General features: G+C 57.6%; 2 protein-coding genes across 4 annotated transcripts; both read left to right on the top strand.

Annotated features, from left to right (window-relative positions):
- The first annotated feature begins 9,438 nt into the window (after positions 1–9,438).
- SLC12A9 (solute carrier family 12 member 9) lies at positions 9,439–18,643 on the top strand. 2 transcript variants are annotated; one of them, XM_045993891.1, is made up of 14 exons: positions 9,439–9,564; positions 10,308–10,527; positions 10,758–10,892; positions 11,334–11,465; positions 11,827–12,135; positions 12,800–12,907; positions 13,032–13,143; positions 13,707–13,864; positions 13,988–14,070; positions 14,289–14,413; positions 14,533–14,725; positions 14,897–15,071; positions 15,283–15,429; positions 17,343–18,643. In XM_045993891.1, the coding sequence occupies exons 2-14, from the start codon at positions 10,347–10,349 to the stop codon at positions 18,230–18,232; spliced, it is 2,748 nt and encodes a 915-aa protein (XP_045849847.1). In that variant the 5' UTR covers positions 9,439–9,564; positions 10,308–10,346; the 3' UTR covers positions 18,233–18,643. The 2 variants fall into 2 exon arrangements, with proteins under 2 accessions (XP_045849847.1, XP_045849848.1); XM_045993892.1 differs by lacking the exons at positions 10,758–10,892; positions 11,334–11,465.
- A 164-nt stretch (positions 18,644–18,807) lies between these two features.
- TRIP6 (thyroid hormone receptor interactor 6) lies at positions 18,808–22,826 on the top strand. 2 transcript variants are annotated; one of them, XM_045993894.1, is made up of 9 exons: positions 18,808–19,194; positions 19,504–19,581; positions 19,665–19,790; positions 20,091–20,468; positions 20,781–20,874; positions 20,981–21,150; positions 21,641–21,819; positions 22,087–22,207; positions 22,319–22,826. In XM_045993894.1, the coding sequence occupies exons 1-9, from the start codon at positions 19,186–19,188 to the stop codon at positions 22,448–22,450; spliced, it is 1,287 nt and encodes a 428-aa protein (XP_045849850.1). In that variant the 5' UTR covers positions 18,808–19,185; the 3' UTR covers positions 22,451–22,826. The 2 variants fall into 2 exon arrangements, with proteins under 2 accessions (XP_045849850.1, XP_045849849.1); XM_045993893.1 differs by having other exon boundaries at positions 19,454–19,581; positions 22,319–22,825.
- The last annotated feature ends 63 nt before the right edge of the window (positions 22,827–22,889 follow it).

Raw genomic sequence — 22,889 nt, 5'->3', positions numbered from 1 at the left:
GTGATCATGACCTGAGCTGAAGGCAGAGGCTTAACCCACTGAGCCACCCAGGAGTCCCAGCAATTATTTTTTTAAAGAATTATTTATTTTAGAGAGTGACTGGGGAGAGAGACAGAGGGAGAGGGAGAGAGAACCCTAAGCAGATTCCCTGCTGAGCCCAGAGCCCTACACAGGGCTTGATCTCATGACCCACGAGATCATGACTTGAGCTGAAATCACAAATCAGATGCCCCTCACTCAGCAATTCTTTACTGAAGTTTTGCTGTGGGCCAGGACTTCGGACTCAAAGTCATCCTTGACGGGCCAGGGGGGAAGAAGTAGGCATGAAACTTCCACAGAACATAGGAGACTATGTGTGGAGCATCAGTGTTGTCCTACAGAGGGTCCTATGGGATCAACCTGCAGGTTCAAGGTGAGCGTTCTAAAGATGATGCTGCGCACCCTATCTCTATTTAAAAAAAAAGCGGGGGGGGGGGGGCAAAAGAAACAGCAAACACAAGAGTGTGGACATGGTTGGGACACCTGGGTGGCTCAGTCATTAAGCGTCTGCCTTCGGCTCAGGTCATGATCCCAGGGTCCCAGAACTGAGCCCCGCATTGGGCTCCCTGCTCAGCGGGAAGCCTGCTTCTCCTTCTCCCATCCCCGTGCTTGTGTTCCCTTATTCGCTCTCTCTCTGTCAAATAAATAAAATCTTTAGGAAAAAAAAAAGTGTGGACATAGTGAGATTTTCCCTGAGCTGTCAGAGTTTGGGACACCAGGGTGTAGATTGCTAGGAGAGTGACAGTGGACGAGCTGAAGAGGTGAGCAAGGGCCAGCCTCTTTCATCATAGGACATTTCAGGAGTGTGGGCTTGTCCTGCACATCTTGGGAATCACTGAAGGGTTTCTAGGCAACCCCATCAGATTTGTACAGAAAGTTCCCACTTACATCACTTTGGAGAAAAGACTGAAAGGGATCAAGACTGAAGCCAGAGAAACCAAACGACCGTGAGGACTCGAAAGGACGGAAGCGTTCGTGAGCACGCTAGAGCAGGAATGTCTTGGAGCCTAGTTATGGGAGTGGAGGAGACTGAAATCAAGCACGATGCCAGTTTCAGACCTGGGTGGCTAGGTTGGAGCAAGAGAACCAGGGGCCACAGGGGAGGAAGATATGCAGGCAACCATACTGGTATGCAGGCAACCAGTACTGAGCTTAACTGGTCCAGAGCTCAGAGGTAGCTTTCTGGCTGGAGATAAAGGTTCAGAAATTACTGGTGTCTGTTGATGATGGAGGCTACCCCCTGGGCGGGGGTTGGAGTAGACTATAGATTGGGAAGGCTGAGGAAAGTCTTACACTTAACCTTTTATTTATGTATGCATTTATTTTTAAAAGCAAACATTATATTTAATTCATAAGAACTTTGTTAGAAGGGCAACAGGCGGCTCAGTTGGTTAAGCGGCTGCCTTAGGCTCAGGTCATGATCTCAGGGACCTGAGATAGAGCGGGGAGTCTGCTTCTCCTGCTCATGCTCTCTCTTGTGCTCTAATAAATAAAATAAAATCTTGGTGTGCCTGGGTGGCTCAGTGGGTTAAAGCCTTTGCCTTCGGCTCAGGTCATGATCTCAGGGTCCTGGGATCCAGCCCTGCATCGCGCTCTCTGTTCAGCGGGGAGCCTGCTCCCCCACCTCCTGCCTCTCTGCCTACTTGTGATCTCTGCTTGTCAAATAAATAAATAAAATCTTTAATAAAAATAAAATCTTTTTTTATTAAAGATTTTATTTATTTATTTGACAAGCAGAGATCACAAGTAGGCAGAGAGGCAGGCAGAGAGAGGGGAAAGCAGGCTCCCCGCCAAGCACAGAGCCGATGCGGGCCTCAATCCCAGGACCCTGAGATCATGACCTGAGCTGAAGGCAGAGGCTTTAACCCACTGAGCCACCCAGGCACACCAAAATAAAATCTTTTTTAAAAAAAGAGCTTTGTTAGAGAGGCAGGATGGGCATTATTCTGACATCCACTTTATTCATGTTAAAAGATTTGAGAGAGCGCGTGCGTGCGTGCGAGCGAGGGTGGGGAGGAACATAGGGAGTGAGACTCCTCAAGCAAAACTCCCTGTCCGGTGGCCTGTCCAGTGCACTCAGCCAGTCATCAGCAGGTTGGCTGACTTCACTGTGGCACTCAGGATACAGCCAGGCCTTTCAGCCCCACCCCCAAGGACCCGCAGGACACTGCACGCCCTTTTCCTCCTTCTCTCACCCAGGCCAGCCAAAGGGCATTTCCTTTCCTTGGCTTTGGCCCCTTCCTCTCGTGTAGCCCCTAACTTGAAAGCGGGGTGATTGACGTGCACTAGAACTTTGCCCACCTAGCCCCAAATCTTGGCGCTGGAGATAGGAGAGACAGAATTGCCGGGGACTGAAAACAGCTAGGACTGGGAGCAAGCTTAATAGGGAGGTGGGAAGGGGACCAGCAGCGCTCACAGCAGAAGCCAAGGCTACCAGAGGGCAAGGAGAGAAGGGAGAGTGAAGGGGTTGAAGACCAGAGCTAAAGGGAGAGGTGTTGGTGGAGTAGGAGTAGGGGAGGAGAGGTATGGGAGGCTCATTGTCCCAGCAGGGGGAAGTCTTTTGTTTCCTCTCTTCCCTTGGCAGCCTGACAGGATATGAGGCCAACCCCCCCCCCATGCCAGCAGCCCCCCCCCCCCCCCCCAACTGGATGTGGCCCTTCCCTTACCATTGTGTCCTTGACAGGACTGGGGGCAGGGGCCTTGGCTCTAGGAGGGAATAGAGGGACTACTGGTGGCTGGGGTCTAGACTACCAGGATCCAGAAGGGACCAGAAGACCCCGCGGGGCTGGTTCATGGGGTTTAAGCAGAAAAAGCTTTGTACCTCGGGAGCAGCAGGAAGCCGAGCCTGGGTGGGGCCAGCTTAGAGGGTAGCAGGTCGGGCCAGGGGGAGATAGGCTGGGCCCCAGAGGAGATGACGCAGGGCTTCAGGCTTTTCCCAGCCCCCACCACTCCAGCCTGTGGGCCTAAAAGCTCACCTGAACTCATGTCCCCCCACCCCCTCCATTCCCAAAAGTTGACATCAACCCCACCAGGTTAGTTGGGATCTGACGGAGCCCAGCAAACGAGATGTCCTGCCTGGGGCCTCCACATCCACTCCGCTGGAATCCTTCCCTCCGCGGGATCCAGGAGTCTGGCCTCCCACTCTGGTCCTCCAGGAATCCTGGAATTTCATCCCTCCCCTCTGCTCCCTCCTGGACCATTTTGCTCCATCAGCTGTTCCTGCAGGAAGGGCGCCCAGCTCAGCCTCGCCTCTCTTCCCGAGCCTTTTGTTTGCTGGGTCTGCAGGAAATTGCAGGGGCGGTGGCCCAGGGCTCATCTGCCCCTGGGGCCTGGGGGAGGGGGTCCGGATTCACCAGACTTAATCCTGGGGAGCTCACGGCAGGGGTGGGTAGGGTGGATCCCCCGGGAATTCTCATTTCACGCCAGAAATCAGAGTGGGGCACCTGCGGGCTGGATTGGACGTCCTTGTCCCCAAGGGGCAGTTCGGACGTGTTCGGGGGGGTGCCCAGAACTGGAGGCTGGACTGACACTCTGAGGTCACTTCACAGGTTGACCCAGGAGGCAGCATCAGGGGAGAAAAACCCCGTATACTGAATGTCAGCACCTCGTCCTACACGCCTCGGATGCCGGGGATCGCAAGCGGCGGTGAAGCAGCAGGCAGGTCACATCAAACGACTCTGAGGATGAACTAATTCCTTTCTCCATGAAAAAATGGTGGGGAGGAGGACCCGCACGTAGCCCCAGAATTCGCGCCTTCCCAGGACGCAACCGCAGACCTAGGCGAGGCGTTGACGCTCTAGCGGGCAGGCGCCCTCTCGTTGGTTGCCCTCTCTCTCCGAGGCCACCCTGGGCGCAGCCATCTTCCCTTCCCAGCAGGAGGGTCGGGGGGCCGCTGCAGTCACGTGAGGAGCAACCCCCCCCGCCCCGCCCCCGCGGCCCCCTGCCTCCGCGCGTGCCCGGGTCTGTTGTGCGGCTGCGAAGCTTATGGCAGAAGTTCTTTTTTCTTTTTTTTTTTTTTTAAAGATTTTATTTATTTATTTGACAGACAGAGATCACAAGTAGGCAGAGAGGCAGGCAGAGAGAGAGAGGGGGAAGCAGGCTCCCTGCGGGGCAGAGAGCCCGATGCGGGGCTCGATCCCAGGACCCTGAGATCATGACCTGAGCCGAAGGCAGCGGCTTAATCCACTGAGCCACCCAGGCGCCCCCCAAAAGTTCCTTTTCCGTGGAGCTTAACTTTCCATTGCGACGAGGCAGTCAGGGAGCGAGACAAGTGCACGACGTAGGTGGTGGTAGTGCTGTGGGGAAAAAAGAAAAAATAGGGAAGGGGCATGGGGTGGAGGCTGTGGTTCAATTTAAATGGGCCTGGTGGAGGAAACGTCACTAAGTCTGTACCTGCGCCCAGAATACAAAGGAAGGTCAAGCCTTCTGCGCCACAGCGCGCTCTTGGAGGCTGGGGCAAGGGAATGCGGAGAGGTGAGGGTGGGTTGCCTATTGGGTAGGACTTAGGGGGGTGGGTTGCGTGGCCATGTGATACAGAGAGCACCCTGGGTCACTTCTGAGCAAAGGGAACCTTGTTCACATTGAACTCAGGCAACAGGCGTACTGTGGTGGGACCCTAGTAGTTGAGGAATCATGAGTGTGGTTATCCTAATCATTAAGGCTTTTGGCTTTTACAGTGGGGAAAATGGGAAACTGTGGAGAGTTGTGAAAAAACAAGGATCATGAACTGATTCTTGCTTTAATAGCATTAAAAAAAAAAAAGATTTCATCTTAGGGGAGCCTGGGTGGCTCAGTTGTTAGGTGTCTGCCTCTGGCTCACATCATGATCCCAGGGTCCTAGGATCAAGCCCTGCATGGGGCTCCCTTCTCCTTGGGAAGCTTGCCTCTCCCTCTCCCACTCTGCCTGCTTATGTTCCCTCTCTCCTTGTGTCTCTCTGTCAAATAAGTAAAAATCTTAACTAACTAACTAAATATTTCATCTTATTACTTATTTTTTGGAGAGGGAGAAGTGGGGAGGGGCAGAGAGAACCCCAAGCAGGCTCCATACCCACTGTGGAGCCCCGATGTGGGGTTGATCCCCAATCCGGAGATCATGACCTGAGCTGAAATCAAGAGTTGGTTGCTTGACCAACTGAGCCACGTAGGTGCCTGAAGGTTTTATTTTTAAGTAATGTCGCACCTAACTTGGGGCTCAAACTTAAAACTCTGAGATCACGAGTCATGTGCTCTACGGACTGAGCCAGCCAGGCGCCCTTTAATAGCATCCTTCTAACTACTCTGTTGACAAGAGACTCACAAACGACAGGGGCAAGAATAGAAGCAGGAAACCAGTTAGGGGGCGGTTGCCATAATGCAGGTAAGACATGATGGTGGGTTGGACTAAGGTGATAAGATGTGGTTGGATACTGGTTATATTTTAAAAGTAGGGGCAAAAGGAATTGCTCATGGTTTGGATGTGGATGTGAGAGAGGATAATATCAAGCATAACTCCAGGGTTTTTTATCTAAGGGAATGGAAAGGTGGGAAGACCACAGAAGGAGTAGGTTGTGGGAGTAAGTTTAAGTTTTTGATTTTTGGACATGCCAAGCTTGAGCTGCCTGTTTGAAGTCCAAGCAGAGTTGTTCATACGTTGTTGGACATACAGTGTGGAGCTCAGATCTGTGCTGGGGATACCCCCTTGGGGCACCATCATAGAGATGGCGTTTAAGACCATGAGATTGGGGACACCTGGGTGGCTCAGTGGGTTAAAGCCTCTGCCTTCGGCTGGGGTGACGATCCCAGAGTCCTGGGATCGAGCCCCGCATCGGGCTCTCTGCTCTGCAGGGAGCCTGCTTCCTCCTCTCTCTCTCTGGCTGCCTCTCTGCCTGCTTGTGATCTTGTCTGTCAAAATAAATAAATAAAAATCTTAAAAAAAAAAAAAAAGACCATGAGATTGGAAGAGGTCACTGAGGGAGTGGGTGTAAATGGTGAAAAGAAGTCTGAGGACTGAGCACTCTGTCTTCCTTGAAGCCTCCAGTCCACAGTGGCATCTTGGCTGTTTCTCCAACATCTAGGAGTGTTTCTGAGTTAAGATGAAACATGAGGAAGCAAAAGAGAATGAGCAGGAGGAAATCCATGACTGTGCTCTAGAAGACACGTGAGGAAAGTGGTGGAGAAGGTAGGAATCAAGCAGAGGCATACCTCGAAGTATTACAGGTTTGGTTCCAGACCACCACAATGAAGTGAATATTGCCGTAATTCCTGCCAAGTGAATTTTTGGTTCCCAGTGCACATAAAAGTCATGTGTATGCTCTACTGTAGTCTGTTAAGTCTACAATACCGTTTTGTCTAAAAACCATGTACGTATCTTCATCAAAAAATACTTTATTGTTTAAAAATGCTGGGGGGCTCAGCTGGTTAAGCATCTGACTTCAGCTCAAGTCATGATTTTGGGGTCCTGGGATCGAGCCCCGCTCAGCTGAGAGTCTGTTCTCCCTCTGCTCCCCTTCCCCCCACTTGTAGTCTCTCTCACTCACTCTCTCAAATAATAAATGAAATCTTAAAAAAGTTTTGCTATCACGAACTACAAAGAGGGGGGGTGCCTGGGTGGCTCAGTGGGTTAAAACCTCTGCCTTCGGCTCAGGTCATGATCCCAGGGTCCTGGGATCGAGCCCCGCATCGGGCTCTCTGCTCTGCAGGGAGCCTGCTTCCTCCTCTCTCTCTGCCTGCCTCTCTGACTACTTGTGATCTCTGTCTGTCAAATAAATAAATAAAATCTTAAAAAAAAAAAAAGGAACTACAAAGAGGGGTGCCAGGGTGGCTCAGTCGGTTAAGCATCCAACTCTTAATTTCAGCTCAGGTTATGATCTCAGGATTGTGAGATCGAGCCCAGCAGCTCCACATGGAGCCCACATAAAGCCAGAGTAAGATTCATTCTCTCTCTCTCTCTCCCCTTTCCTCCACCCCGCTCCTGCTTGTACACATGCCCGTGCTCTCTCTCAAAAACAAAGAAGTGAAGCAGTAGTAGGAGTATAGTGTATTTGAAAGATCTTTTTTTTTTTTCCTTTTTAAGATAAGGGGGGGGGGGGAAGCATGTTTATATACTAATGGTAATGATCCAGCCAAAAAGAAAAGAAGATGATGAAATGGGAAGTAGTGGCAGGTTGACCTTAGCTGGGAGCATGGTCAGTTCAGCCCTAATAAGAGGAAGGCACTGCAAAGCATGGTGGGAGGATAGGAGCTTGTAGTCTCCTCTGTCGGCTTCTCTTTTCTCACTGAATTGGGAAGTGAGATGGTGAGCTGAGAGGAAGAGCAGTACAGGAAGCAGAAAGGATTGAACAGAGGGGTAAGGATTTAGGTCATCAAAGTACAGGAGAGTGAAGGGACCCGAGAAATCTTGTTGGAATGCTGGGCAGCTTTAGGGCCCACTTGAGGTTCATGGTCACGAATTTGAGAGGAGCTCCCATAGTTGGGTGTTTTCTTAGCCATATTCAGCTGCTCTGGGCAGGCTCTGGGTAGACGGGGAGTTGCACCTAGCAGGGCTGTGGTTTTGCCAGGAGGTTAATAAAGTGAGAGAGGGACAAGGGAGTGCTTTTCACTGACCATGAACTTTAAGCTGGGTACGATGGGAAGTGAGCGGAGAGACACTGGAAAGAGGGCAGGATCTATGGATTGGACTCTGGTGAGGTGGAGGGTTGTTGGGGCCAAGGCACCTTTCCTTGACCAAACTTCAGTCAGGCTTCTCTGAGCCCTCTTTGGACTTGGCCTCGACCTTGGCCCTCATCCTTGCTGGGCCTGCCTAGCCCAGATTAGGCAGAATCTTTTTGCCTTTGATATCTGATCACCCTGGCCTGCCTCCGGCAAGAATCCTAAGTCTGTTTAGTTAGAATCCCCCTAGTCTTGGTGTTTCTTCCTAGTAATTACCCATCACCGATTCCCTCATTCTGCCTGTTGGCTATAAATCCCCAGCTGCCTTTGCTGTATTTGGAGAGGAATCCCATCTCTCTCTCCTATTGTGATAGTCGACACCAATCACAAGAGTCCTGCATAAAGTCTTCCTTACCATTTTAACCAGTGTCAGGTTAATTTTTTCCTTGGCAGAGAAGGGGAACAGAAAGGATGAGGGGCTGCGGTTATTTTCCAGCAAGGACAAAGTCTGCGCATAACCGTTGGGTATTGAGGAAGGTGAGAACTGCACTCATCTGTGTCGATCTGTGGAATTCAAGCAACTGCCACACCAGGGTGTTGGAAATCTCATCAGTATGGATATTGAAATCGTCAAAAACTGTGACAGGATGGTGTGGGAAAGATCCACGAACCAAACTCCATCGTGGGCAGCACTGATGACCTCTGAAAATGCCACAGTTCAGCTGCTCATGAGACCTCTCCCTGACAATGCCACATTTGGGCTGCTTTGAGCCCGTTCCACTCCTAGGGGAATGTTTGCAGATAATTGACAGCCAAAGACCGTGGCAGTAACAGTGCTGCTCATTTCCTGGAGGCTCAAGGGACAGCGGAGCCACAAAGGGCTATATCAAGATTAGAAACTGATTAAGGAAGCTCTCCCAGCTTGTTTCCTAACGAAGCATCTACCTTACAGAGAGCTGATGCATTCTATAACGTATGCAGATAACTTACTGTACCTTTAGGCACTGTTTTCAAGTGCCGGTTAGTTCATTGAACCCTCCCGTGGCAACCTTATGCAGGGTTCTGGTTAATCCCCATTTTACAGATGAGAAAACGTTGCTAGGTGGTACCCGTGCAGAGTTGGCGGGGGTGGGGGGTGGGGGGGGGATCTCCTGTCATCTCTTCTGGAGGGGACAACACCGCAAAGGCCGGTAGGAAAGCAGTAAGAGGACGTTGTGGACCGACGGTGGCTTGTGCCGCCAGGGCTCGCCGATCAGCGGCCAATGGCTCCCTCCGATGGCTGACGCGGAGAGCGCAGCCGGTGGGATGTACCGGCCGTGAGGGACGGGCCTCCGCGGGGTGAGGGCTGAGGCCGGTACCCCAGAGACATTCTGGGATTCGAGAAGCTGGACGAATGGGACTCCGGAAGGCGCCGAGCGACGTGGCCCTGCGTTCCCGGCGACGCACCTGGGCCAGGTGTCACGGTCCCGCCCACCTGCTGTTGCCTTCCGCGGTCACTGCACACCCCTTTCAGCGGTGGCTCCTCTGGGCGCCTCCGTGAGCTCGGATTGGGGTGCCCGCACAGCGGGCTTCTTTGCATAGGGGCGGGTGGGCGCCTTTGGAGCCGTGGCCTACACCATGCCCTACATACACCTAGAGCAGCATCCCGGGCCCACGTGGAGTGGGAGCCCGGGCCGCGCGGGTGCCGGGAGCCCGAGGGGGGCGGGGCTTCCTGGGCGCGCCCACGGGGCGGGGCTGAGCCCGGGGACCAATGGGGCGTGTGGGCTGGGGGGGCGGGCTCCCGGCCTGGCATCCCGGTAGCCGCCGCTGGCTTTTCCGGCACCCGCGCCCCCTCGGCCCGTAGCAGACCCCCCTCCGGCTCTCGGGGATCGCCCCCGGGCGGCTGCGTCCTCCGGGAGGGTGAGTGAGCGCCCTGCTGCACCCGGGCTGTGGGGATGCGCCTGGCGGGAGAGAAGCGGATCTCGGCCCCCTCCAACCCGCCCGGGGAGAAAGTGGGCAGGAATCGGTGGGGGGAGGAGGACCCACCTTGTGTTGCTGGCCTGCGTCTTTGTTTTGGTAGTCGAGGGGTGTGTTTGGGTTGGTCGAGATTGGAAGGCGCCTTGTGTGGGTGGGAGGAATCTGGGGAGGCTGCGGGGAAAGGAACTGGTCTGATACGGGTTGGGAGAGAGGATTGATGGAGGGCGGGGCTTTGGAAGATTCAGAAATTCTTGTTGCCACGGATGAGGTGACTGCTTGGGGGAGTTGGGAGGGGGACAGCTCAGGACATCGGAAGAGGGGGTGAGGACGTCTTCCTGCCCGGAACTCACTTCCCTTTTTGGGGGATTTGTTTCCTCTTGCACTGCTAGTTGAAAAGGGAGAGCACCTTTGCCTCTTCCCAAAGCCATTGCCATCCTTAGTCTCAGGGATATGGGGGTGGGGGGTCCCCAGGAGCTGGGAGGGGACTTGGTACCCAAATGCTAAGGGTGCAGCGTCTGCCATTGTCCCGGGAAGTGGCAAGGACCAGTCTGCCCCTCAGGAACTCTCTAAGTTGCTGGTGAGTTCTTGAAGTCCTCCCTTTTGGGGAAGTTTCCAGGTGTTTGGTTAGAGATGTTTTTGAGGGGCTTTGTGGAGCTGCTTTCCATTAAGCAAACTGTCTTTTGCAGGCTTCATAACCCACTGGTGACTTCTGCCTGGCCTCTGGCATGGCCAGCGAGAACTCTCCTCTGCTGGCCTACCGGCTCCTGGGAGATGAGGGGGTTGCCTTCTCTGCCAATGGGGCTGGGGGTCCTGGAGGGGCATCTGCCCGGAAGCTCTCCACCTTCCTCGGTGTGGTGGTGCCCACGGTCCTGTCCATGTTCAGTATAGTTGTCTTTTTGAGGATTGGTGAGTGGGGTGGTGGGGCTTCCTCAGGGGTGCAGTGGGGTGGGAGAGGGGTGTGATTGGGGTGAGGTGGGGAAGGGTCCTGGGAGAAGCGGGTGGGTGAAGGACTTGGAGAGAGGGCTTCCCGTGGCCTTGTGTTCAGCTCTGCCCCAGCAGGTGACTGATGCTGAGGACCAGTGTGGTGTGGGGATGCATGAGGCACCCTCTGACCTGCTTTGCCACTCCCATCCCAGGGTTCGTGGTGGGCCATGCTGGGCTGCTACAGGCTTTGGCCATGCTCCTGGTCGCCTACTTCATCCTGGCGCTCACCGTCCTCTCTGTCTGTGCCATTGCCACCAACGGAGCTGTGCGGGGGGGCGGCGCCTACTGTATCCTCAAACATTGGTGGACTGGGGTCTGGGCTTTTCTGCCTGGTAGGGCAGAGGTGGGGCTGGGGCCAGGCAAGAGTGGGGCAGGTTCTAATGAACGTTCAGCGGGCAAGCCGATACGGGAAAGGTGACCAACATGGCTTTACGCCTATGTCAGTGCTGGTCTCCTGTCCGCCAGGTGCTTCCCAGCTGTCATCTTGGTTCTCCCCTCGTCAATTTGATTGTTCGTTTTACGAATGAGGAACTGGGAGCTCCGGAGTATTAGTGACATGTGTAAAGCCACGTGACTTGGGAGTGGCTGTGCCAGGCCAGCTTGACCCTGGGGATGGCCCTGGTGTGTGCAGGGAGACAAGGCTGTAGAGTGCTTTGTGCCCCAACCCTTCCTCCTGCTCCGTTTCACTCTCTTTTCCCTTAACGCTCACCTCCTCCTTCCACACTTAGTCATGATCAGTCGGACCCTGGGGCCTGAGGTTGGGGGCAGCATCGGCCTCATGTTCTACCTGGCTAACGTCTGCGGCTGTGCCGTCTCCCTGCTGGGGCTGGTGGAGGCCGTGCTCGATGTCTTCGGGGCTGGTCTGTGCTCCAGGCAGCTCTGCGGGTTTGCGGGGTCGGGGATTCCGTGGGCGACGTGGTCCATTAGCTTGGCTTTCTTGAGCACCTCCTGTGTTTCCCGCCTCCTGGGGACATCTGAGAGATGGTCCTGGCCCACAGGCAGCTTACCCTCTAGTTGGGGAAGCCCAGGCTCACACCCCTAGCAAGATAGGTGCTCCCCAGCCGGGAGGGGTGGGGTACTAGAGGACAGTTGAGTAGGGGAGTGGGAAAGATAGCCTTCGAGGACAGTGGGGGCAAAGAGGGGGTTTGTTCCTGCTCTGACTCATGGTTGGGAGCCCTCCTGGGGGTCTGGTCCTCTAACTCTCTTCCTTCTTCTTTGTAGACTCCACGAGGCCCAGTGGGCTTCAGGTCCTGCCCCAGGGCTACGGCTGGAGCCTGCTCTATGGTTCCCTGCTGCTGGGCCTTGTGGGTGGGGTCTGCACCCTGGGGGCAGGCCTCTATGCCCGCGCCTCCTTTCTCACATTCCTGCTGGTGTCTGGATCCCTGGCCTCCGTGCTGGTCAGCTTTGTGGCTGTGGGGCCCAGGAGCATCCCCTTGACCCCTCGACCCGGTCCCAATGGCTCCTCCCTGCCGCTCCAGGTCGGCCACTTCACTGGCTTCAACAGCAGCACCCTGAAGGCCAACTTGGGTGGTGAGCTGGGCACAGGGGTGACAGGGTTCTCCGGACAAGGGATAAGCCCGTGTGGGAACCGGGCCCTCGGAATCCCTGGGAAAGAACAGACATGAGAGAGAATCAGGGGGCAGAGGTCAGATCTCTGAACAGTGCAGGTCATTTAAGATCTGGCTAGCGTGTCTGGCCCAGTGGGGCGCCAGCATGACCACGAGACAGTTCCTGCCTTAGAGGAACTTTATTTAGTTGGAGAGATAAAATGGACATTCAGGAAACAATTACATCGCACAGTAAGACCGAGAATGATGCAAGTGGATGAGAGTCAGGCGAGGAGTGGGAGGAAGGGAGCCTGAGCCCGGGCAAAGGGTGGGGGGGGGGTAGCAGGTAGAGCCGGAGGTGGCCCGAGGTGGGTAGGGGGGTTTGGGTGGGAGCCAGAGGGAAGGTGTCTCAGGAAGGAGCGAGGGGGAAGGCCTGGAGGGAAGAAGGAGGAGAACGGGGTTGGGGGGAGGAGATGATGGGGCCTGCTGAGCCAGGGCCTGTGGCGGGTCAGGGCTGGGGTCTTGGGGAGGGTGCTGGGGGAGGCACAGGGATTCCGGGCATGTGGGGGAGAGGGTGGCAGGGCCAAAATGCCTGGATCCCGGTGAGGGGTACAGACGCCGTCTCCTCCCTGGGACCCACCCCTCAGCTGGCTATGCCAAGGACTACACCACGGGGGCCATGATGACCTTTGCTAGCGTCTTCGCTGTCCTTTTCAATGGCTGCACGGGCATCATGGCAGGAGCCAACATGTCAGGTGAGAGCCTTTGCCCCCTGCCCCCTGTGGGCAGCCACCCTGGGCCCCTATGGGAGTGCTGAGGGCTCCGGGATGGAGGGCATGGGGAGGGCTGACCTCTGTCCTTCTCCTCCTCTCCCTCCAGGGGAGCTGAAGGACCCCAGCCGGGCCATTCCGCTGGGCACCATTGTCGCTGTCACCTACACCTTCTTCATCTACACCCTGCTTTTCTTCCTCTCGGCCTTCACCTGTGACAGGTGCCTGGGGAGGGGGCCAGCCTGGCCTTTGAGGGGGTGGAGCGGGGTGGTGGCCCAAGGCTGCCACACGTGGATCACCCAGGACGGCACAGGCTGGGGGGCAGGTGCCCCCCATTGTCGGGGACCGTTCCTCCCACCGGGAGAGAGAAGGCGCTGTCGCCGCCACTGATGGGGGGACAGCCAGCTCAATGCCGGTTGCCGGCCTGTAGCCCGTATGTGCTGTGTGTCTGGGACCCCTGTAGCGCTTGGTTTGGGGGTGGGGGGTGGCTTTCTAATCAATTTGTATTTCCATAAATATTTGGGTTCTTGTAGGATACTGTTAGGAATGTCTACCATGTGATGAAACCCGAAGCAACCCAGATGATAACCGGAGAATGCCCGGTCTTTCCCCTCCCGGCACACACGATGCATTACAATGGGCTTTGAGTTGGGAGCTGGGCCCGTGGAGAACACCCAGGAATCCCAGCTCCTCACCACCCGCAGAGTCGGAGCGCTCATCTCCCCGCGGCGCTGGGATGGGGGCCTGTGTGTTATCCGTGTTCTCCTTTCCCTCCCCCGCCCAGGACCCTGCTGCAGGAGGACTATGGGTTCTTTCGTGCCATCAGCCTGTGGCCCCCACTGGTGCTGGTCGGTATCTATGCCACGTCGCTCTCAGCCTCCATGAGCTCGCTCATCGGGGCCTCCCGCATCCTCCACGCTCTGGCTCAGGATGACCTCTTTGGTGCGCCGTCCCCTGCTCCTTGCCTGGTTCTGTGTATCCACCCCCCACCCCCACCCCCATACGGTCTGTCTCAGTCGCCACTTGGCCCAGGCTGACGTGTCTGTCGCATTTCTGTTTGCACAGGAGTGATCCTGGCGCCGGCCAAGGTTGTGTCCCGAACGGGGAACCCCTGGGGGGCTGTGCTCTATTCTTGGGGCCTAGTGCAGGTAAGCCTTCCTTTCAAGCTGTCCCTCCCCTTCCCTTAAGCCCCTGCTGGTTCTGCTTCCAGGACCAGGAGGGGCTTGGGCTTGGGGCTGGGAGAGGGAATGACAAAGGCAGGACGAGTTGGCCTTGAGCCCGGTGGGGTAGGGGGGCTGGCGGGGGTGGGGGGTGGGGGGTAGGGCATGGTGATGCATGACCACCCAGCCTCTGGGTCCCTGTCTAGCTGGTGCTCTTGGCTGGGAAGCTGAATACACTGGCTGCTGTGGTCACTGTCTTCTACTTGGTGGCCTACGCTGCGGTGGACCTGTCCTGCCTGAGCCTGGAGTGGGCCTCGGCCCCCAACTTCCGGTGAGAGGAGATGATTCCCGGGTGCCCGGAGGTGAAAAGGGAGGAGCAGGAGGGCTCAGTCCGGGGACGCAGTGCAGGGGCAGGCCCCGAGCGCCCTTCTCTCTCTCCCCCACCCCCAGCCCCACCTTCAGCCTGTTCTCCTGGCACACCTGCTTGCTGGGCGTGGCCTCCTGCCTGCTCATGATGTTCCTCATCAGCCCCGGGGCCGCCGGTGGCTCCCTGCTTCTCATGGGGCTGCTTTCTGCCCTGCTCACGGCTCGGGGAGGCCCCAGCAGCTGGGGCTACGTCAGCCAGGCCTTGCTTTTCCACCAGGTTGGTGGGGACTCGGGGGAGGGTGGGGAGGGGAGGAGGCGGTCTGGGAAACGCCCCCCACCAAGTAAGCTTTCTTTTGCCGTGGCTGGAGTCGGGGTTCGTGTCCGAGAGGTGGTAAGTGGGAGCTGCCCATTTGAGCCCTTCCTCTCCGTACCTTACCCCCGGCCCCAGGTGCGGAAGTACCTGCTCCGGCTGGATGTCCGGAAGGATCATGTGAAGTTCTGGAGGCCCCAGCTGCTGCTCCTGGTGGGGAACCCCCGGGGCGCCCTGCCTCTGCTGCGGCTGGCCAACCAGCTCAAGAAGGGGGGCCTCTATGTCCTGGGCCACGTCACACTGGGAGACCTTGGTGAGTTGCCCTCCTCGTTCCCTCCCCAGCTTCCTTCTCCCTCTTGCCTCTTTGCGTATTTTGGGTCCAGAGGCCTCATGCTTCTTCCCTGATGATGCTTCCAAACGGCCAGAGCCCTGCCAAGAACTTTCTCTTTGGCCCATTTGGTATTTGGATTCCTGGAGAAAAGTACGTGGGTTTGGCCCACATCTGTCTCCTCCCTTCTCTGCAGACTGCCTGCCCTCTGACCCGGTGCAGCCCCAGTACGGGGCATGGCTGAGCCTGGTGGACAGAGCCCAAGTGAAGGCCTTTGTGGACCTCACCCTCTCGCCCTCCGTGCGCCAGGGGGCTCAGCATCTGCTTCGGATCTCTGGCCTTGGTGAGCTACTCCTCCCTGGGTTCCCTCGACACCCCCTCTGCGGCCTCTTTCAATCTCTGCTACCGTCCCCCAGAGAGCAAACCACAAACTGCAAACTCTGAAAGGAACTCAGGGTCTAGTGCAGATAAGACACAGTGCTCAAGTTTAAAGATAACGGATGATGTGAAAGTCCCAAGGAAATGCTTAAGGACTGGAGATGGGTGCCACTGACCCTGTTTTTTTGTTTTTTTTTTCCTCCTTGACCGCAACATTAGGGCACAGGCCCTGAAGACCATGTTGTGTGTCTGGGGACAATGGGAGGATGATTTGAGGCTGGGGGGCTGCTCACGTCTAGGGCAGATGGTTTCTAGCCATCTGATTTCAAGACCGCTATGCACTGATGTGGCCGGGGACAAGATGGTATCTCAGCTGGGGCTTGGAGGGGGCGGAGGAGGAAGGGGTGGTGTGACATTGGCCTCCAGAGACCGCAGAGGATGCAGAGGGTGTGCGGGGCTGACGCTTTCTGAGCGAGTGGAAGATTCCCCCCCTTTGCTACCCTGCCTTGGTGCCGAGGCCTGCAGCCTTGCACTCCGGCTCCCTGCAAACCCGTAGTGAACTGCCCCCTCCTTTCTCAATGTCAGGCGGGTGCCGGTCCCTTCCCTGAGTGCGTACTCCCTTCTCCATTGAGCTCTGGCTAAGGTTCAAGTGTTGGACAATATCCTGTTCAGGGTAAATCAGAGCTCTGGGCGATGCTCAGGAAGGGGTGACTGGTTCCATTTGCAAGATGGGCTGGAGTCCACGCCGGCACAGGTGTTTCTGGGCTGTCGTCAAGCATTATTAGAGAGCCTGGTGTCCCCTCAGCCCCACCGTTTGTGCGGGGAAACCGTGCCGGGAGATCACTGCTTTCTACCACATGGATCCTGAGGAAAATTATTCAAATGAAGGGAAAGGATTTCCTCTTAACAGGAAAAACTCCTCCTGGAGTGCGGAACGGGATTCATGGGTGGATTTTGAGCAACCTGGTTCACGACAAATAAGCCCTAGACAAGATCTGAGAGTCTTTCTGTAAATTCAGCCCCGTTAAAGTGGGCGGTGGTGAGGAGGGTATCCAGTTTCGCCATGGTTCTTCAAAAATTTAAAAACCAGGACACAGACACACACACACACACACACACTCACACACACAGGTTAGAGGCTCAGAGATTAGGCTCTGGTGCCTGGTACCTTGTGATCACCTGCGGACCCCGGGATCTGACCGTGAGCCTTGGGGCAAGTGACTTCACTTCTCTGTGCCTCAGGTTGCTTATCCGTGAAAGGGGTGAGTAAGGAGTCCCTACCTCATAGTGTTGCTTCAAGGATGAGAGGAGTTAAAACACAAAGTGTTTTCAGCAGGACCTAGCCCTGGGTTTGCGTGTAGAGGGTACCTGTTTCTTCCCTGGGGAGCAGGTGAGGCCTCGCCATCATGAGGGTTAGGAAGATCAGGCCAGTTCCCTTCCACCCCTAGCTGGGGTGCTGTCTCCCTGGGGACTGAGGCCACGGGCTTGACTGTTGCCTACTCAGGGGGTCTGGTCGGCCCCGTGAAGTCAGACCCTCCTCTCCCATCACGAGCTTGGAGTGGAGCCATCCAACTGCCATGGACCGGAAGTGCTCATTAGTTCAGAAGAATCGCTCCTGAGGCGAACTTCGCCTTGGATTTACGTGGGGGGAGATGAGTCATGCAGATGCAACAAATAAATGCATGCAAAAGCGTTTGGGAAAATGAGAAGTCATTATGCAAACGTGCATAATGTCGCTGGGAGAGCCCGAGCGCGGAGCGAACGCCATACCTGATGGCTGACGTGTGTCGCTGACGGCTGCGTGTTAGCGTGGGGTGAACTCAGCCGTGAGTGTGACTCCTGTCGGTTCCCTCCCAACCTCCCTCTCTCTTCCCCCAGGTGGCATGAAGCCCAACACGTTGGTCCTGGGTTTCTACGATGATGCTGCACCCCAGGACCACTTCCTGACCGACCCAGCTTTCTCCGAGGCTGCTGAGGGCACCCAGGAGGGCGGGTCCCCAGCCCTGAGCACCCTGTTTCCTCCACCCCGGACTCCCGGGAGCCCCCGGGCTCTGAGTCCCCAGGACTACGTGGCCACGGTGGCAGACGCCCTCAAGATGAACAAGAATGTGGTCCTGGCCCGGGCCTGTGGGGCGCTGCCCCCTGAGCGGCTGAGCCGGGGGTCGGGGGGCACCTCTCAGCCGCATCACGTGGACGTGTGGCCCCTCAACCTGCTGCGGCCCCGGGGAGGGCCCGGCTACGTGGACGTGTGTGGCCTTTTCTTGCTGCAGATGGCGACCATCTTGGGCATGGTGCCTGCCTGGCATAGCGCCCGGCTCCGGATCTTCTTGTGCCTGGGGCCCCGAGAGGCCCCCGGGGCGGCGGAGGGCCGGCTCCGGGCACTGCTGAGCCAGCTGAGGATCAGGGCCGAAGTGCAGGAGGTGGTGTGGGGCGAGGGGGCTGAGTCTGGGGAGCCTGAGGAGGGGGAGGAGGGGGATTTCGTGAACGGCAGGCGGGGGGATGCCGAGGCAGAGGCCCTGGCGAGCAGTGCCAACGCCCTGGTTCGGGCCCAGCAGGGGCACAGCCGGGGAGGAGGGCCCGGGGGCCCCGAGGGTGGGGAGGGCGAGGGTGGGCCTGCCACGGCCCTCACTTTCCTGTACCTGCCTCGGCCACCGGCAGATCCTGCCCGCTACCCTCGCTACCTGGCGCTGCTGGAGACTCTGACCCGGGATCTGGGCCCCACGCTGCTCATTCATGGCGTCACCCCCGTCACTTGCACTGATCTCTGACGCCCGGGGCCTGAAGCAGAGGGTGCCCGGCTCTAGGGACCCACTCTGATTCGTGGATGTGGAAGGGAAGGGCAGGCAGCCTCCCGCCCGTTCCACATGCGGGGCTTGGAGCCCGGTGGAAGGACTAGGGGATCCTGGGCTGGGCATCCGTCTGTCCCTGGGAGAGGGGCTCGCGTGCACTAATACAGGCAGCTGTCCAGTCCCCACCACGCTGGGGGAGGAAGCCAGCAGCCCTCCCCACTGGCCTCCCTCCCTTCACCGGTGCCTTGATGGAGGCTGGGTCTCTGCTTTGACTCTTGGCTACCTCAGTCTCCCCTAGCCCAACAGACTCGCAGACCCCTCGAGGTTGTGATGTTTTTGTTCTGTTTTATTTTTCTAACCGCTGATCGTGAATAAAAGACCAAAACACTATGGGCTGGCGGAGCACTGCTGTGGGTGGGGGGGAAGGTGGGGCGGGAAGAGGGAGAGATCTATATGGGGGAGTGTGGGAAAGAGCCGCACTGGAGCGTCCCAGCGGCGAGGTGGCCTTGTGCAGGACTTGGGGCGCCAGTCTGGGGGGGACGGGTGGAAACGGAGGTGGCCATGAAGGCCCTCCCTGCTCGGCAGGAGGGGGCTGACTGAGGGAGGGACGGCGGTTTAGGGCCTAGGGGCCACGTGACCCTCCCCCAGGAATGCGGTGACGTCACCGGGGGCGTGGCTGTCCCCAAAATTGGGGAGGAAGGGGAAAAAAAAAGCCAGAAAAAGTTTCTTTCCTGGAGTTCCAAACGAGGTGTGGGACGGAAGAAGCGGTGAAGACCAGAGGCTCGGGACCACACGGGGTCTGACTGCTATCTGGAGTCCCCCGTTCCAGGCCATGTCGGGGCCCACCTGGCTCCCCCCAAGGCAGCTGGAGCCTGCAAGAGCCCCGCAGGGGAGAGCACTCCCCCGAGGCGCCCCGGGGCCGCCGCCAGCCCATGGAGCAGGTAAGGCAGCCCGGGTGCCGCCGAGGAGGCCACTGGCCATTCCGTGCTCACCTCTGCCTTCTGGCTCCTGCCTTCTGCCTCCGCCTGTCCCAGCCGCCCCTTCCCTGAAGCCCTTCCGGCTTCCTGCTCCTCCTGCTCTGTTCTCGGACCCCAGGTGTGTGGGGGAGGGAGGAAGAGGGACCCAACAGGACAGCCTCTACACGTGTCACCCTCCTCTCCTTCCCTGTCCCCACCTTGGCTCTCTCTTCCCTCACCCCAGCACTTCAGCCCCACCCCAGGGTCAATTTTTGCCCCCTCCCATCTGAGCAGTGTTACCAGGCCCCCGGGGGACCGGATGATCGGGGGCTCGCCTGGGTGGGGTGCCATGGAGCACCCCAGCGCTCACAGGTGAGAACTGGAATTGGGGGGTGGGAGGTGGGGGCACCCGGGGCAAGTGATTTGAATTCTCCCTGCTTTTGCTTCATCCGCAGGGGCTCCCCCCGGATAGGGGGGCCTTGCGTCCAGGGAGTCTGGATGCCGAAATAGATTCGCTGACCAGCATGCTGGCTGAGCTGGATGGAGGTCGTGGTCACGCTCCACGACGGTCAGACCGGCAGGTGACTCCCTGTCCTGCCCCTGCTCCTTGTCTCCTGCCCTCCTCCCCATTCCCCAGCCTGGTCCCTTCTCTAGATTCTCAGCCTAGCCCCCCTCAACCTCCCCCCCCCAAGTGTGAGTGATGCCTGCGGGAGCATGGAAGAAGCTGGGCCACCAAGGCTTCCGAGCTCATCAGCCTCTTGAACGTGGGCCCTTGTCAAAGCCCAGCGCTTACCTTGGGGTCACACCCACACAGGGGGGGGTTCCTACAGATGTGTGTCCTGCAACGGGCCTGCTCACTCGTGGTCTGTGTTTCTCCCCAGGCTTATGAGCCCCCTCAGCCCCATGCCTACCGCACGGGCTCGGGCTCCCTGAAGCCGAATGGAGGGGGTGTTCCTATTCCTCCCCAAGAGCTCTCGGCGTCCTCCTACGGGGGCCCCACTCCGGCCTCCTATGCCACAGCCAGCACCCCCGCGGGCCCTGCCTTCCCTGTGCAAGTGAAGGTGGCACAACCAGTGAGAGGCTGTGGCCCTCCCAGGCGCGGGGCCTCTCAGGCCTCCGGGGCCCTCCCGGGCCCCCACTTTCCTCTCCCAGGCCGAGGTGAAGTCTGGGGGGCTGGCTATAGGAGCCACCGGGAGCCAGGGCCGGGGGTTAAAGAGGAGGCCGCAGGAGGAGGAAGAGGAGGCGGGTATGGGCCCCAGGTAAGCCCCGGGTACCGGGATTTGGGGGTCCTCACAGACACTGATTGGGTGCAGCGGGGGGTGGTGTTTCCCGTCCTGGTTGTCGGAGACCCGGGGTGTTGGTGCTCTGGGTCCCCCAGGGATGTGGTGCTCGTCAGGAGATACAAGAGGGAGGAGCAGGAGCTGTACCTTGGCTCCTAGGGGTACGCCCCCCGGGCCCTGGGCTGAGACCTCTTCAGATGAGCTTTCGGGTGGAACTGCCTGATCCCCTCAGCAAGTCTGACAGCATAGGGAGCTCGAGGGAGGGCTGAACCGCTGGTTCCACCCTCGCAGGTCCCCCTGAGCCAGCCTCCTGAGGAGGAGCTCGAGAGGCTGACCAAGAAGCTGGTGCACGACATGAACCACCCTCCCAGCGGGGAGTACTTCGGTGAGCCGGCGGACCGGAGGTGTGGGGAGAGCGGGGGACAGGGGACTGGAGAGTCAGAAGGACCGCCTGATCTACACTGATGGACCCTGTCCCTCCTTGTCCCCAGGGCGCTGTGGCGGCTGCGGAGAAGATGTGGTTGGGGACGGGGCTGGCGTTGTGGCCCTGGACCGTGTCTTTCACGTTGGCTGCTTCGTGTGCTCCACGTGCCGGGCCCAGCTTCGGGGCCAGCATTTCTACGCCGTGGAGAGGAGAGCATACTGTGAGAGCTGCTATGTGGTGAGTGGGTGTGCTGGGGGCTGGGGGCTGGAGTCAGCAGCGGCAGGAGGCGGGGGGGGGGGTGGGGTGGCTTCCATCTAAGGTGGGGACTAGATGTCCAAGCCCGGAAGAGGAACGGAGCTCAAAGCCGGGGGACGAAACTGATAGGAAAGAAGGGAGGAAAGCAGCAAAATCACTGGCTGCTGGAGGGAAAGGACAAGACTGCTTTACAAACGTGAGACGTTTATTTTAGAGTTAAGGGGATGTACGTTAAATTCCCACACCACTACCCCCACGGAGCAGCCATTCCTACTGAAGGAAACCCAAGCTCAAAGACAAAAATCCCTTCTCCAGGAAGCCGCGATGCTGGGACTTAACACTCAGATCTGTTCAAGGCCGCTTTTCCCTGAATCCCTTGCAGGGAGCTATGAAAACAGATGGGTGGGCCAGCAGGGTCCCTGCCTGGCCTGGGCCGCCTCAGCCCCGAACTTCCCACCCTTCTTCCTAATAGGCCACCCTGGAGAAGTGCTCCACATGCTCCCAACCCATCTTGGACCGGATCCTGCGGGCTATGGGGAAGGCCTACCATCCCAGCTGCTTCACCTGTGTGGTGTGCCACCGTGGCCTTGATGGCATCCCTTTCACAGTGGACGCCACCAGCCAGATCCATTGTATCGAGGACTTCCACAGGTCAGGCCGCATCTCCCGTCTCTGCCTCAGGATGTTTGACCCTCCCCATCTTCCTCATTTCTCCTTCATGCCCCAGTACCAGCCTCTCCAGTTTCCCACCCCTGGCTTTGTTTCTTTCTTGTTACCCGTCTCTCTCTAAGATCCAAGACCACACCTCCGGCCTCTCCCGTTCCCTCGAGTATCTGACCCTCTCTGGGTTCCATGGTTAGTCCCCTCCAGCTCAGAGGCTTAACAACCTCCTTGGTTTCCTCCCCTCACTCCCTGCAGGAAGTTTGCGCCACGATGCTCGGTGTGTGGTGGGGCCATCATGCCTGAGCCTGGTCAGGAGGAGACCGTCCGAATTGTTGCTCTGGATCGCAGTTTTCACATTGGCTGTTATAAGTGCGAGGTCAGGGGGCCTGGGCAAGGGGAAGGGGAGGTCCTTGGGGGTCCTGGGTGCTGGGTGTGTGGAACCCAGGGCTCCGGGCCTGGTAGGAAACTGTTCCTTCTGTCTTAACAGGAGTGTGGGCTGCTGCTGTCCTCCGAGGGCGAGTGTCAGGGCTGCTACCCATTGGACGGGCACATCTTGTGCAAGGCATGCAGTGCCTGGCGCATCCAGGAGCTCTCGGCCACCGTCACCACTGACTGCTGAGTCTTTCCAGAAGCATTATAACATTCCCCCTTCCCATCAGCCCCCCTCCCTGACATCTGCCTTTACAACTTTGTCACCCAGTGCTGTCTCCTCTTCCTCCGATCGTGAAATAATAATTCCTCAAGAGTTTCCAAAATCACTTTGAAGTGTATTGTCTCATCTGATTCTCCAAGCACACCCGCTGCAAGTGTCGGCATTTTTGTAGGAGAAGCCATCTCAGGTTGCACGTTCCCTGCTGGCCAAGATCAGAACCCGGCTGGGTCTTACACCTAGTTTTTTGCAACGCCACTAGGCACTGTTGCAGACGTACTTACTTGATGTAAAGACACCCCACGTCTCCGTACTTGGAGTGGGGCTGCAGCATGCCGCAAGGAGGCATTATTTCCTATTAAGCCTTCACACTCCGCTCCCCGGACAGGGACTTGGCGTTATCTGCGGC

Source organism: Meles meles, chromosome 21, assembly GCF_922984935.1.
Source record: "Meles meles chromosome 21, mMelMel3.1 paternal haplotype, whole genome shotgun sequence".
Lineage (NCBI taxonomy): Eukaryota > Metazoa > Chordata > Mammalia > Carnivora > Mustelidae > Meles > Meles meles.
This window is presented reverse-complemented; position numbering and strand designations above follow the sequence as displayed.